Source organism: Pteropus vampyrus, unplaced genomic scaffold (genome assembly GCF_000151845.1).
Source record: "Pteropus vampyrus isolate Shadow unplaced genomic scaffold, Pvam_2.0 Scaffold104, whole genome shotgun sequence".
NCBI lineage: Eukaryota > Metazoa > Chordata > Mammalia > Chiroptera > Pteropodidae > Pteropus > Pteropus vampyrus.
Window position 1 is genome coordinate 4,816,071 of NW_011888885.1, and position 15,575 is coordinate 4,831,645.

Here is a 15,575-nt window from a genome sequence, read left to right on the forward strand (position 1 = left end):
CGTAATTATCATTCACTAGTATGGCAAAGCATTTAGTATTTAGTACCTTTAATTTTAGCCTAATGTACTTTAGAAATCAAAATAATTTCCCTAATTTCTCAAATTTCTAAATGTTTAACATTAAAGCAGATTAAGCAGTATAGTATATATCCAAAATGAACTAAAATACAGAATTCACTTCTAAGTTGGTGAATAAGAATACGACCAACTTCTAAAACTGGCATATATATGTGTGGAAGTGGGTGGACGGGTATGCCGAGTATAGTTTTCATTAAATATTCTTGTGAGAATTGAGGGAATAAAAAGAATACACTACATATTCCAGAGATATTTTTCTTCTTAGAACTCTATTCAGAAACACAAATAATAGGGTTAAAAATATCATTTTAACTGTAAATCCTGTTTTCCAGTGAGATTTTAAACTTTAATAAACAATTTTCCATTGTATGTTTCTTTATTTTGTGCTGACTATATTTTTCAGATTTTCTAGCCTGTGTTAGACTTTTTCAAAAGTGAAATTATTCTGGGGGTAACAAAAGGCTGTGGGATTTAACATCTATCTTATTCGTACATGTTTGCTTTTGTTTTGTTTTTTTCTTTAAGGAACAAGACCACTCAAGGTGAAGGATAATCTACTAATACCAGCACTTTGAATGAAAATTTGTTTCTCTGCCACAAACTGAACACTTTTTTTTTTTCAGTGTGTGTGTGGGGGAGTTGAAACACAAATCTAACGTTGTGGTTTGCAGCTATGCAGCTTGAAATCCAAGTAGCACTAAATTTTATTATTTCATATTTGTACAATAAGCTTCCCAGGAGACGTGTCAACATTTTTGGTGAAGAGCTTGAGAGACTTCTTAAGAAGAAATATGAAGGGCACTGGTATCCTGAAAAGCCATACAAAGGATCAGGGTTTAGATGTATACACGTAGGGGAGAAAGTGGACCCAGTGATTGAACAAGCATCCAAAGAGAGTGGTTTGGACATTGACGATGTTCGAGGCAATCTGCCACAGGATCTTAGTGTTTGGATCGACCCTTTTGAGGTTTCCTACCAAATTGGTGAAAAGGGACCAGTGAAGGTGCTTTATGTGGATGATAATAATGAAAATGGATGTGAGTTGGATAAAGAGATCAAAAACAGCTTTAACCCAGAGGCCCAGGTTTTTATGCCCATAAGTGACCCAGCCTCATCAGTGTCCAGCTCTCCATCGCCTCCCTTTGGTCACTCTGCTGCTGTAAGCCCTACCTTCATGCCCAGGTCCACTCAGCCTTTAACCTTTACCACTGCCACTTTTGCTGCCACCAAGTTCGGCTCTACCAAAATGAAGAATAGTGGCCGCAGCAACAAGGTTGCACGTACTTCTCCTATCAACCTCGGCTTGAATGTGAATGACCTCTTGAAGCAGAAAGCCATCTCTTCCTCAATGCACTCTCTGTATGGGCTTGGCCTAGGTAGCCAGCAGCAGCCGCAGCAACAGCAGCAGCCATCTCAGCCACCGCCGCCGCCACCACCACCCCAGCAGCAGCAACAGCAGAAAACTTCTGCTCTTTCTCCTAATGCCAAGGAATTTATTTTTCCTAATATGCAGGGTCAAGGTAGTAGTACCAATGGAATGTTCCCAGGTGATAGTCCCCTTAACCTCAGCCCTCTCCAGTACAGTAATGCCTTTGATGTGTTTGCTGCCTACGGAGGCCTCAACGAGAAGTCTTTTGTAGATGGCTTGAATTTTAGTTTAAATAACATGCAGTATTCTAACCAGCAATTCCAGCCTGTTATGGCTAACTAAAAAAAGAAAAAATGTATCGTACATGCTCCCACCCAAGGGGGAATTTTTTCACCTCCTTGAGATTTTTTTTTTTTTTTTTTAAAGCTTATAGTAAAGATACATTCAAGCTTGGTTACAAAAATAAAACATGCATCATTTTTCATTTGCCAACCAAGCACAAAGTTATTTTATACTGACTGTATATTTTAAAGTATACTCTCAGATATGGCCTCTTACAGTATTTAAGATATAGCAAGGACATGGCTGATTTTTTTTTTTTTTATAAAAAATTGGCACTAATAAGTGGGTTTATTGGTCTTTTCTAATTGTATAATTTAATTTAGTACAAAGTTTGTAAAATATCAGAGGATATATATATATTGTTTCTACGACATGGTATTGCATTTATATCTTTTTACTACAGTGATCTGTGACAGCAGCAGCTTCATGTTGTATTTTTTTTACTGAAATTGTAAGATATCCATCTTAAAGACATCAACTATTCTAAAAATTGTGTACAGGATATTCCTTTAGTGGTGGAATTAAAATGTACGAATATTTGCTTTTTCAAAAAAATGTATTTTCTGTTAAAGGTTTAAAGATTTTTGCTATATATTATGGAAGAAAATGTAATCGTAAATATTAATTTTGTACCTATATTGTGCAATACTTGAAAAAAACGGTATAAAAGTATTTTGAGTCAGTGTCTTACATGTTAAGAGGGACTGAAATAGTTTATTAAGTTTGTATTAAAATTCTTTAAAATTAAAAATGCTTTTTGTGGTCTTTTTTTTTTTTTTTTTTTAAGCCTTTGCCAAAGATCTACCTCTGAAGTTATGATGTTGTAAATGCTAATGATGCAGAAAGGTCTGACTCATCGAATCACAAAGGAATAATGGAAAACAGTTGCTTTACCAGTGCACCAGATAGTAGTGTGCCACATAAAAAGTTGTCCTGTCAAACTCCATAGCCTGACCGATGCTTGAGACAGCTTTATTTCTTTTTTAGCAACTCTCTTCAGTCCACATCTGTCTCACTGTGATAGGGATAGTATGTTAAGGCTAGTCAACCCTGTTTTACAGCAAGTTTTAAAATGTGTCATGCTAACATCTCAGAGTCAGGTGATAAAATGAAATTCGCTCATGTAATATGAGAGGATTTATTTGAAATGGATATGGAGAGAGACCATTGGATCAGTTTTCTGTTTCTGTATGGGAGATGAACCGCTCATAAAATTTGCTTCGTCAAAGAAGCTGACCTAACAATTTAAAAAGATTTAAGTCTGTTTACTAATCCTTACACTTAAAGTTAAGTCATTGTGTGTAGCTAGAGTAATTATGATCAAAATCTATTCAAGGTTGGACAGGTTGCTAAATGTTAGCATTTATGTGGATTTTCCCAGCAAAAAAAATTATACATATTGTGTGTGTGTGTGTGTGTGTGTGTGTGTGTGTTTGTTTTGTCTTGTTTTGTTTGTTTTTTGCAAGTTGGACAGCCAACCTGCTGGTTTGAGGGGTATAATGATAAGTCATCAGTAACATGTCAAATTGTAGTGGCTTGTTAAGGATGAGTTGGAAGTGAGACAATATCAGAGGAAAAGGAGTCATTTCACTATTTAAATGTCCATTGATAAAGTGTTGACATAGCATTGGTGAGAAAATTGTCTCAGATGGGAAGGAAAAATAACATTCTCTGTACTTTTTATAGTAAGAAACCAGCACTGTCTGGGTTACTGGTGAAGTACATTTGATCTCAAATGAGTTTTTTGGACACCAGTCTACAAAAGCCTTTTGTCTGTTACCCATGCAATTTAGAGCAATAAAAAGGTTTAAGGAAACAAGCACTGGAAATAACAGCTAAGCTGTTCTGTCAGCTCCATGGTGAGGCTTTTGTCCGTTAGTGGACAGAATGAGGCTATGAAGAAGTATTGGGATATTGAGTGGAACCGGCAAAGATCTGGTGTGCCAACACCATCAATTATGTGCTTTTGTGATCACAAAGTTTGAATAGCTATAAGAGAACAATCAGAGTAATGATTTTAAGCGCTAGTTTTTGCTAGACACTTGGGTGAAGTTACCACAGGCTTTACTTGGAAGAAAATTGCCTTTTTGTAAATGAAAGTCAACACTTTTTGAAAATCAGGATAAGGCAGCTGGTCAAATACACAATAGAATTTGTAACAATCTGGAACACTAATATGTTTAGATTTTAAATAATTGAGCTTAATATAAGAATATCAGATCTAGGGATATGTGTACTGACAAAATCTTAGGGAGATTTCATATTGGTACATACATTTGTTTGGCCCTTGAAAGGACTAAATTTTATCTTGATTGGTTTCAAGAAAATAATCTCTTGATTTGAGCTTGGTGTCCTTGAGGACTTCATGGTTTTTTGGTTTTTGTTTTTTTTTTTTAAGAATGAACAAAGGCTCTGTTTTCATGCCCTTTTTCCTCATTACAAATGGAAAATTTTAAGGTGCTTTTGTCTTAACACACCTTAGAAAAGCTTACGTCTTAGTCTCAAATCTTTTTCTACCCATCACACTGTTGACCTTCTGTGTGGAGACTGACTTTTGGTTGACAGTTCGGAAGAGTTAATGTCTTAATAGGTCTTACTTATCTTTTGACTTCTGTAACTGTAGGTACAGAATGCTGCCTTACAGATTGCCTGGCTCACTGATGAGTGAAGAAGATGCTACTAAAAAGTAGCCCTGGGCTTAAAATATTCCTTTACTGCCCATCTTTTCTAAAATCAGGTGTATCATTAAATTTCCTTTGAATAGCTTTAACCTGTATTAGATGGCAAATGTAGGCCTTCAGTCAAAATGCCCTTAAAGAAAGATGACAGTATTTACTGTCCTTAACTTCTTAGCTTTTAAGGTGACACTAAAGGTGCTCTGCGTTTAAAGTGTTTTTTCTAATGTGCGTCAGTATTAATTTCATCCTTATATAGATGTCTAACGTGCTGGCATTTTAAATGAGAGAATCTAACAAATCTTCAGGACTTGGGTTATTTTAAGATAAGTCACTAACATAGAAAATAAAGTACCTCTCTGTATATACTTAAGCTAATGATGTAAAATGCTGGTTGGAGACCTTACTCCACATCCTTTCTCTACACAGAGGATACCATAGGCATGGCACATCAAATATATATCCTTACTTGACTGGACTGAATGCTTTTGTCAGAAGCAGGATAACAGCTCTAGTGCAAGATCAGATAAGAAGAAAACAGACTTATTGGAAGACAAGTATGTAAAACTGCCATTGCCAAGGAAAACCCATTTATATTATTTAGTATTATTAATCAGTCTGGCCCAGAAGGTCACTTGAAATCAGAGTTCTTCAGTTTTTGTGTTATATTGGGAAGATATTATTTTCATGTTTAAAGGATCTAGGATCAATATCTGTGTGCATACATTTGGAAAATTAGTACGACACTTGTGTTGAAGCCTTTTTTTTTTTTCAATGCCTACAGCACCCGGTATTCCTAGGTGGTCTCCCATCCAAGTTGAAGCCATTTTTTAATGTTTTAAATCATTCAGTTAGCAAATACTCTTGTAGCACTATGTGCCATGCATATTTCTAACCTAGTTTACAGAAGTAAGACTGAGATACAGTTTTACTTATCCACAATTTCATGGCCAGTAAGTGGCAGAACTTTGGATTCAAACTCAGGTAGTCTGGTTCCAAGTTCATGCTCTTAAACTCTATGCTTTCTTCCCTCAAATTAGTTGCTATTCTGATTTGAGGTCAGTGGAATAACAGCATTTTTGATGTATTAGCCACATGACTTGTAGAATCGCCACCAGAGTGTGAATGAGCAGAATGTAGTGGAAGGCTCTCAGCCATGCTCAGAAGTCATGATCATGTTGAGAAAGATACTTTATATCTCTGGTGGCCATAAACCATATCATAGGCTATCTGGAAATGTTTATAGAAATGATTAACAGTGCTCTAATTTTGTCGACTTTCTTAATTCCTTTGGGTAAATCCTCTCATTTTAGAGCCACCGGATGCCAACCTCCTCTGCGTAAAGATTGCAGATTTAGTGCCCTTGTTGCTTCTAAGTGACATTGCAAACATTTGACCTCCTGCAGCTATTTTCATACACTTTCCTTACCTGTGTGTGTCGTTAAACACTATAAGGAAAGGCCAAGTAAGTTGCCAAAACACTCTTCAACAATGTGTCTTCAGTACCTGTGATTTTAAGTTACTTTGAAAAACTGTCTTACCTATGATTTAAGTTACTTTGAAAAACTATCTTAAGGCATACCTTTGTCATATATGATTTCTATATGTATAGGTGTTGTGAGAAATGGTCTTTTTGCTTTGATTTAAAAACAACGAGGAAATCAAATGACCTCTTATTTCAAACTGGTTCCAAAAGCCTTCCTGATAAAATTAAAATATATTTTGGTTTAAAATAAAAACTGGTCACATTTTAGAAACATTAGTTATTATGGATGAAGCATAAGCTATTATGGGTGAACTTATATTCTCTTTATTGTTGCTATTAGTTTTGAAAATGTTGAAACTACACAGTAACCAGAAAAAACAATTTTAAAAATGGCTCAGAAGAATTTCTGTAGTTTCTATATAGATTAAATCTTATTATGCTAAGTGCCTACTATTTAGATTTTAGGTTAGTTAGAATTTGATTGGACCAAATATTAATGAACCCTTAGTTGGGGTTTTGGAGATTTAGATTGGGCTAAAAGTCTTGTCATTAATGGTATTTGACTTGTAAATAATAAACCACTACTAACCACTTCTCAATATTTGAATTTTAAGATTTATATTTTGGGGAGGGGGATAGGGAAGGTAAATGGGGTAAAGGGAGTCAAAAATGTGGTGACAGGAAGAAATCTAACTATGGGAGGTGAATACAGTGTAAATATATATATATGTCTTACTATTAAAATGTACAGCTAAAACATTGGATTTCGTTAACCAAAGTCACCATAAAAAATTTTAAAAATAATTTTTTTAAAGAAAAAAAGATTTATATTTTAGAAGACTTGCTTCATACATATAATCCGTAAGTGGAGCTTTGAGATCAGCTCACAATTAGGCAAACCTTAGAAGAAAACATTAGGTCAAGAGGCAGCTCATGTTTAGAGGCTGTTTGAAATGATGGGCCTAATTCCTTCCTCAAGCATATTAAGTCAGTTGACTCAGATGGCTCAGTTTCTTCATCTGCAAAATGGGTATAATGATATCAGCATACTTCCTCACCTTGCTATGAAGAGTTGTCATTGAACTAATGGAATGTGTACTTCAGGGCTTACAGTATTTAGAAGCCATGAAGTTCAGAATTTTACCCATGTTTGTTGCCCTTTGAAATCAGAAAAGTAAATGACTATAATTTTCTTTATTGTATCAACATTTTGTTGTTCGGTCTGTTATTTGCATCAACAGAGAAATAAAAATTCTACAGTAATATTCTGAAAGCTATTCTATGCATGTTTCAGTAATAAATGCCACTGAGTTTGTAATTCTAGTTTTGAGGCACTGATAGAGAAACCAGTGTTTCAGCATTCTTTTTCATACCATCAGCAAGTTGATTGAAACCCAGTATACAAGTTGACGTTCCTTTTGGAAGCAGCCAAAAATGTTTAAAGTGTCCATGCTGTTATGAAGGTACTGAAATGGTTGTTCCTATTTAAACAATACTGGCTCAGGAATAGGGGTAGTTAAAATGTAGCTCTGATGGTATATATGTCATATAGATAATGATGCTAGCTTTATTTTAGTGCAGGTAGAAAAGAAGAAGAGGTTTGCTTTACAGAAGGGAAAGACATTGAGGACTTGGAAGGAAAAACACATTCCGTCTGGCATTATGAGTACTTTACTTCACTGATAAAATATGACCAGTGTGCAGAACAGAGAACAGGTGTAAAATATTTTTAGACAAACCTTGGCATTTACTGTAGGTCGCATCCCTTCTCCTTATACACTCAAGTATTTCAAAAATAATTGTGGAAAAACCACATTTACAAAATAAGCTAGACATTGCTTTTATGATTTTTTTTTGTACTGAATGTTAAAGTCAAACATAAACTTCCTTCCCAGCCATCAGATTGCAGCTATTTTTAAACATTGGCTCTTCGCGTGCCCTTCTACAGCTCTTGAGTCTTCTTTTCTCTTTCTCCCATCGTGCTGTTGAGAGCTGGGGGAATATGGTGCCCTAGCCTCCTTCGGAGCATGAAGACTAGGTTATGACGTCTCCCTAAACCAGGTGACCCGTTCTCTAAAGGCGATTTTATAATCCTTTAGGCTAGAAAGAATGTGACAGGTGTGGCATCAGTCTAGCTTGGTTCTAGCAATTGGGTATAAATTGATGACTTCCGGATACTGATAGAATACCAGATACTCCTTCTATCAGTATGGTTTAATCATAGGGCCCTATAAACATTGTCCATTTTACTCCAGAGTCCAGATGCCCTCTGATACAGGTTCACTGGTTCTAGGCACAGTCCCCTTTTCTATTTTGAACAAAATGCAGGCACTCCCTTCAGATGGCTTTTCTTTGCCATCCCTCCACCATCCATCAATTCATTTCTAGTATGACGAAGGCTGGATTTTGATTTGTAATGAGCATGGCTGTTCCTTTCTCGCTCTGGTTATCCAGATCTGCCTACTATCCTCAGAGCTCCTTTCTCGAAAAGAAGTCCTTGTTTTATAAACTACCTGCCATTCTAAAGTTCAGTAGAGCCGTGGCGACTTATCCGCTAACGCCTTTCTATTTCCAGGAAACACGATGGGGACCTGTAAACCATTCAATCCAATGCTTAAGATAGCTGCAATCCCTCAGCAGCTTTTCTAGAAACTAATGTGTCACCAGAGGCCCTTTAGCTAAAGACTTTGAGAACAACCCAATTTTCACATGGCTATAAAGGATTTTACCTGGGATATTTTACAAAAGATTGGAAGAAAAAAGAGAAACTTTTTCTTTGTAACTTAAGAATAAATGTTTTTTGGAAGGAGACTCTTGTTTACTATCTGAACCACAAAAGTTCAAAGAACTTGTCGGGTTCTGTGTAAAAGGGATAGATAGATGGAGGTAAGATCTTATCTCCCCAGGAGGCTCTGCCAGAGGAGAAGGGTCTAGCAGCAGGTAGAAAGGGGGCTAAGGTGTGTTTCCTCTATCTGCTCTTCCTTCAGGATCTGGGAAAGGTGAAAGAACAGTAAAGGATGGAGCCTCTGTGTACATTGCCTCGGGACTTGCCCTAGAGATCAGTTCCCCTTGATGGAGGCTTTGCAGAAGTTCTGAGACTTGGGACAAGTACCCCTGGTCCAGGCACATACCCTTTCCTCAGGACTACGTGTTTTCTTCCAGACTTTGAAGGAAGGCAGGTAGCTGCAGCCATACCTTTCATGACACCTATTTGAATGATGAGGATTTTGCTATCACAGAGTCTTAGGAAGTCCAGAGGGAGTAACCAACCTCAGAACCTCAATAATAATTCTTACATAATATTTACTATGTGCTAGATATCATTCTAAGCACTTACATATTTTAACTAAAATTTCCTAAGATCCCTCCGAAGGTCGTGCTAGTTCTTTCATTTACAAATAAAGAAATGGAAGCAGAGAACTTCTGACAAAGTTAAAGCCAGTAGAGCCAGGATTTGAACTGTGGAATTCTGCTTCCAGAGTCCATGATCCATAACCTTTACACCATCCTGCTCCTTTGGTTGACTTCGGTAGGAAGGCTTTATTAAAACAACAACAACAAAAAAACCACACATGACTATTTGGGATAGGTTATCTAAAATGCATTTTGTGCCAAGTTTCCCTCCCCTGCATACCCAGCATGGTCCTGTAAGTGGTTGTTTGCTCAGCAACCCCAAACTCATTTTAATATCAGCCTTTGCCAGGCACAGTTAGAAAGAGAAATCTTTTGCAAAACCACAGTAGAATAGAATATAAGAGTTTGAAGGCCACATGCTAGTTTTATTTATCCACATCACTACTATTCTCTGAATACTCAGATTCTTTGAGAAGTAAATCTAAGCATTTCACATACCTGAATTCTTTGGTCCTGGACTTTACTAGACCTTAAGATGATAAAAGGGTGGTGTTGAGTTGTAGCTGCTCTGGGGTCAGATTCTATTCAGGTCCCAAAATTGTCTCAAACCAAGTGAGATCTCATTTAGAACAACCCCTGTATTCATTCAACACTTATTGAGCATCTACTGGTTTAGGAACTGGCAGTGCTGTATATATGAACTTCTAAGACCTTTCAAGGAGCTTAAATCCTAGCAAAGGTAATACACGTACCCAAATCATCATATACAGGAGAATATAAAAAACGTGAGCAGAAAGGGGAGAGATTATGCCCATCTCAAGGATTCTAGATGGAGGAGGAGTTATGAAGTCATGAAGGACGGGTCACCTGGAGAAGCATGGGCTCCCTCAGATTCCCAGCCCCAGTGGAGGAAGCACTTGATCCTGGTTCCTTTTTCTTCATCAGCTGTGTCCACAGTGGGAAGAATATGGGCTCTAACCCTTGCGGGGAAAGGCAGAAGAAATCAGAATTAGAAGCTCAATTGCTAGGCCATTTTATTTTTTTGTTATCGTTCCAAGCTTTGTACAGAAACATTGTGAAAGAGGTTGTTTAGAACTTTTTTATTCACCTAACCCAGGAGTGGGATGGAGGGGTTAGGTGAGAAGTCCAAGGGACGAGGAGGCAGTGAGGAAAGGGAAGGCCTTGGACCAGAGAGATGGCTTCTGTTCCATCTTTCAAAACAGTTTCAGTTTAATGCTTATCCTAGAAACCTCTTCAGTCTAGAAGCTCCCTCTAGGGGTCATCTCATTTGTTTTCCTGCATTTAGAGACAAAACTGTGTGTGTGTGTGTGTGTGTGTGTGTGTGTGTGTGTGTGTGTGTGTGTGTGTGTGTGTGTGTGTGTGTGTGTGTGTGTGTGTGTGTAATTATCAAGGTTCACAGCAGGTAGCACCCTTCCAGAAGTTGGTGTTGGTAGAATGCGTGGGTTCACAGCACAAACTCAGACACGCCAGCTCCCTCATACTCCCCCCTCCCAGCACCACACAGTCCTCTTGGCTTTTCACAGCTCCACCGTTTCATTTTTCCAGTTTGGCTTTCAGGGTGCTTAAAATATCTTCCAGTTTGAACATAAAGAGTGAGGCTTTGGAGAGAAATCTAAGCCAGAAATTAACAGCCCCAAATAACTTTTCCCCTGGGTCACTTCCCCTGGGCAATGCCCTCCCCTAGGGTCCCCTAAGTTTCCTTTATGGCTGAGCACTATGTCATCCACTGAAAATACTGCCACAAGCTGGCCAAGTCCCTTCATGTGACCTAGGACCGTTCAGAGAACATCACTGCTCTGTACGAAGCATGGACCTTGTTTTGAAATAGAAAACACCAGCGTCTGATTCAAGGAAGAATGTTCTATAGTGGTGTAGGGGCTCCATCAAGCCTCCATATAAAATTATACACAGTAACCCTTTACAAGGAAGAATATGGGCTTTGAGGTCAGACTTCGAATTGAATCCCAAACTCACCCTTGAATAGCTGTGCCCTATTAAATCTTTTCAGCCTCAGATTTCCTATCTGAAAACCCCTACTAGTGACGGTTAGTGTGAAGATTACATAAGACATATCAAGCAGTAAGTATAATCCTCTTCCTCTGTGGAATAACTGAAGCTCTCTCTGCACTTCTGAGAGCGGGGCCTTGAATTCCCCCCTCACCCTCGCCCCTCTTCCTATCTCTGCCCTTGGCTTAGCCTGAAGGGCACGATCTCAGCCTACTTAGGGACGGTCAGTTGGCCTAAAACATGCCTTTTCAAGAGAATCCCCGGCAGTAAAACTTCTCAGTGGTTTAGCAGGGAGAAGAGTGAAAGCAAAAATGAGAGAAAACCGTACTTTCCTATTCTTGGATCTGGGATGGAAGACAGGACATGTGTGGTTAATTTTGTGGGCTTGAGACCCACATAGAGGGATCCAGCCTTGGTTTCCTTCTTGGCCAGGCATATTGGGCATATCAGGCATATCGTTCAATCTCTCTGAGCCTATTTTATCATCTCTGAAATGGAGAGTCTATTAAATGGAGGCGAATAATATATACCTCATGGGGTTGTAAATATTTAATGAGATAATATATGTTGAGCACATATTAGTTGCCGTTAGCTATTAGTAAAGGAAATCATTAACCCTGTCACCAGGGCGTCTAATGGGTACCCACCTTCTCAGATCCTGAGGTGGGGATGGGTGAGCATCTGTGTAAGTCTCACTGAAGTTACATCCTGTTAATCCAAACACTAGCATCTCCTCTTAATCGAGTGAGGGTGAAACTGTTGGTTGTGATGGCTGTGAGGATTGCTTTGAGTCTGAGTTATTGGTCCACCAGGAGCCAAAGGCTGTCTCCCCTTTATTCTGTTCCCCGTGGCGTTACACTGAGATGAGGGTGCTGCTTGAACTAAGGGGTCAGTAAGAGCTCAGCTCTGTGCTCTGAGGTATTAGAGGCAGGAATGAAGAGTGGAGAAATACTCTTGGGGCCTCCATGGAGGTCCCAGAGTGTGTCCCCATCTCTACTTCATTGCTACACTTTGTCTCTGCTTGTTGGTCCCCAGCGGTGCAAACCTGAGTCTCTCTCTCTCTCTCCCTCTCTCTCTCTCCCTCTCTCTCTCTCTCTCTCTCTCTCTCTCTCTCTCTCTCTCTCTCTCTCTCTCTCTCTCTCTCTCTCCTCTCTCTCCCTTTTTCTCTCTCTCTCTCCTCTACCCTCTCTTCTCTCCTCTGGAGATACCCTCATCCTGGACTTTTCCTTTGTCAGAAAAGGAGATTGCATCTATTCTCACTTTGCTGTCTAAGGGCATCTTTGGGGAGAGCGGCCTGTTCTCATCTCCTCATTCTTATTCTAGCCACGGGCGGGAACATGTAACATTTATTATCCCCAACCAACCGGAGCAACCAGGCCCAGGCCTGACTACTACTGGAGAGGCACTATGGGCACTATTATTATTCTATGGCACAGACGAAGATACTGAGGCACAGAGAGGTTAACCTCCCCAAAGTCACACAGCCAGTATTTGAGCCCAAGCAGTCTGACTCCGGAGCCCATGCTCTTTCACGACTCTGACCTTTTCTCATCGCCACCTACCCTGGGTACCGAGGAGGTTTGGGAACCCTAAGACCGAAAATATCTGGTCCCTTTAAGGGCTTATGCAATTCAATTATAGTAGCAATGAACATGACAAAATAATTCTTAGACCTTTAGTCAGCATTTTCATTCAAGGAACAAGATGGCAGCTGCAGCATGAGCGTCTCTGAAGAGCTGTTGTGTGACTGGCCCACTGGTAGGCTGATTCCTGAGGCGAACACTGCAGCGGCCGTCCCGGGCGCTACGTCGGGCCACGAGAGGGCTTAGCTGCTAGTTCCTGTTGTCTCCTTCCTTTCAGCAGCCCCTGTCCCTTATATTTAGCTAAAAGTTTGGTAAACCCATCTTCCCCCGAGTGCTATGACTGTTGGGGCTGGGTGTGCATGTACTAATTTGCATACCTCTTTAGAAACTCTGGGACATTGAGAAAGCCATCAAGAACTTTATTTGCATGAAGGCCTGCAAGCCTTCTGGGAGAAGAGGTGAGAGGATTTTGAAGCTGAGATTGGAGTCCAGAGATTGAGGGTAATTCCAAAAACCCCTTGTGGCAAGAGGGCCCATGAGACCAAAACCAGCAACGGCCTAAAAAAGTGGGAATCCCCACTGGAGTCTTTGTCAGGACAGGAGCTTGGAGACAAAGGCCATGATAGATAGCCCTTCTCCCCCCGCCCCTGTGCAAGCCCTCTGCCAGAGAAAACAGGGATTTCTGGTTAATGCTTTGTAACAGGCTGCCCAGTAGAAGTTTCTGTGATGACGGAAATAGACTACAACTGTGTTGTCCAATATGGTCGCCACCAATCGCGTGAAATGAGCTAGTGGGGCTGAGGAACAGAATCTTTACATTTTATCTCATTTGATTTCATTTATATGAATTCAGTACTGACTATTGGAGAGTGTAGCTTTATATACTTTCTGTAAAGCCTTGGGACTACCGGACGTCAGGGACTAGTTAGAAGTGGCAGCTGTGGATGTTCAGGAGAACCGTCAGAGTCCTTAGCCTTTAACGGCAATGGTTAAAATATATATGTCACCCCTGAAAGAATATAGGCACTAAAGTCGGACAGACCTGAGTTTAAATCTTGGCTCTTTCACTTATTTGCCCTGTGACATGGGGCAAGTTTCTTTTAAACATTTAGAGTCTAAGATTCAACATCTGTAAAGTAGTGACGTTACCTACGAGGCCGTCTCTTCCTGCATAAAGTCTATCTACAGAGCTTGCCTCGTTCATTCATTTATTCCACAACTATTTTCTGAGCACCCCCCAGAGTCGGGCCTTGTGCTGGGTATACAGAGGTGACCGAAGCACTTACTGTCTTTGCTGTCCTGAACATCGTAGCTTAGGATGGGATACGTCTAACGGTGAAATAGTAAAATCTAACTTAAGAGGGCTGAGAGATTAAATTGGACGATCTTTGTAAAGTGCCCAATTTGGACTTGTTAGCACTCAAGCGTCTACCTCCTCTCCCCTGGCACTGGGCTCCTCTCTGGCAGACGGTCCTGGCCAGGCCCCCTCTCTGCCTCCTGGCTGCCCATGTGGAAAGAAGACAACGTGGTCACCATCTTCTGACAGAACTGGGTGTGTCCCTCACGCCAAGACAGAAAACGAGTGATCAGGCTGGGTATGTCGTCGCCCTGTCAGGCCTCCGGCAGTATCCTCAAGACTTAAAAAGCACAGAAAGTACCCAGGAGCCCCACCTCACCCCGACAGACATGCTGGGAAGAGGCCCCACCCTCAGGAGGGTCCAGCCCGGGAAGCGCTGGAGCCCAGTCCTATCTTCCCCTTATTTGAGTGGGGTTGCACATGGCCAAGGTGTCGCCGGAGACCCAGCTACCACAGTTCCGTGTCCCAGGGTAATATGAGATATAGACATGGGGACTCCAACCCCACCCTGAAATAGAAGTGCTGGGGGCGCTCAGGAGCCAAAGAGACGGGGAGGAGAGGGGCGGAAGGCTTGCCTACCTGCCTGCCCCACCCTCTCCCTCAGGAGTAGGCCCACAGGAGGGTTATTCTTCCTTCCTCCAGACACAGCCTGAGAGGAGTGTCACTTGACCTCAGGGCACATTCCAGAATGAGGCCATGGCCAAAAATAGGACCCAGGAACCCTGCCACCTATCCTGCTTATATTAATCACACATTCTCAGAGCAGAAGAGAGACTTTAGACTCTTTGGGGAGGTGGGAAGAAAAGGAAGAGACCAAATCAGGAAAAAGAGCTGACGAAAAGGAGGGAAGACCCCAGAGAAATCCCCACATAGCCTTGTGCTCAGGCAGTGCACCTCAGGCCCTTGGTCCCAGAACTCTTCAACGAATTTGTCATGAGATCAGTGAGCTGGGCCTACCGACCTCCTGGATGCTGTAAGCAATGATGCTGGCCTGGGGTCAGTGCAAGCACAGAGGAGAACGAGACTTGGAGGAGAGTGTTTATGCAGCCTGGGGGACAGCAGAGGCTTCCCCAAGGAGCTGCGTCGTGAAGGATGAGTAGGCATAAGGCTGATGTCTCGCTCAGGAATCTAGGCCATGACTGCTTATGTGTGCAAGACAAATATCATGTCACATGGCAAGGCCATAAGACAGCCCTGGGGCACTGTCCGTACAGCTGACAGGACGCAGGCTCTTTGGAGATATTTGGGGTCCCGATGGGATTTCACACTGCCCATTCGTTGTGTGTGTGTGTGTGTGTGTGTG

At 40.8% G+C, this 15,575-nt stretch overlaps 1 protein-coding gene across 1 annotated transcript in view; it reads left to right on the top strand.

Moving 5' to 3' along the window:
- The window catches only part of TOB1 (transducer of ERBB2, 1), a 3,502-nt gene extending 962 nt beyond the window's left edge, over window positions 1-2,540 (top strand). The window contains exon 2 of the mRNA XM_011365035.2: window positions 604-2,540. Within this exon, the coding sequence (XP_011363337.1) occupies window positions 752-1,789 (1,038 nt within the window). The 5' untranslated portion in view covers window positions 604-751 and the 3' untranslated portion in view covers window positions 1,790-2,540. The remainder of the gene's footprint in view (window positions 1-603) is intronic.
- The last annotated feature ends 13,035 nt before the right edge of the window (window positions 2,541-15,575 follow it).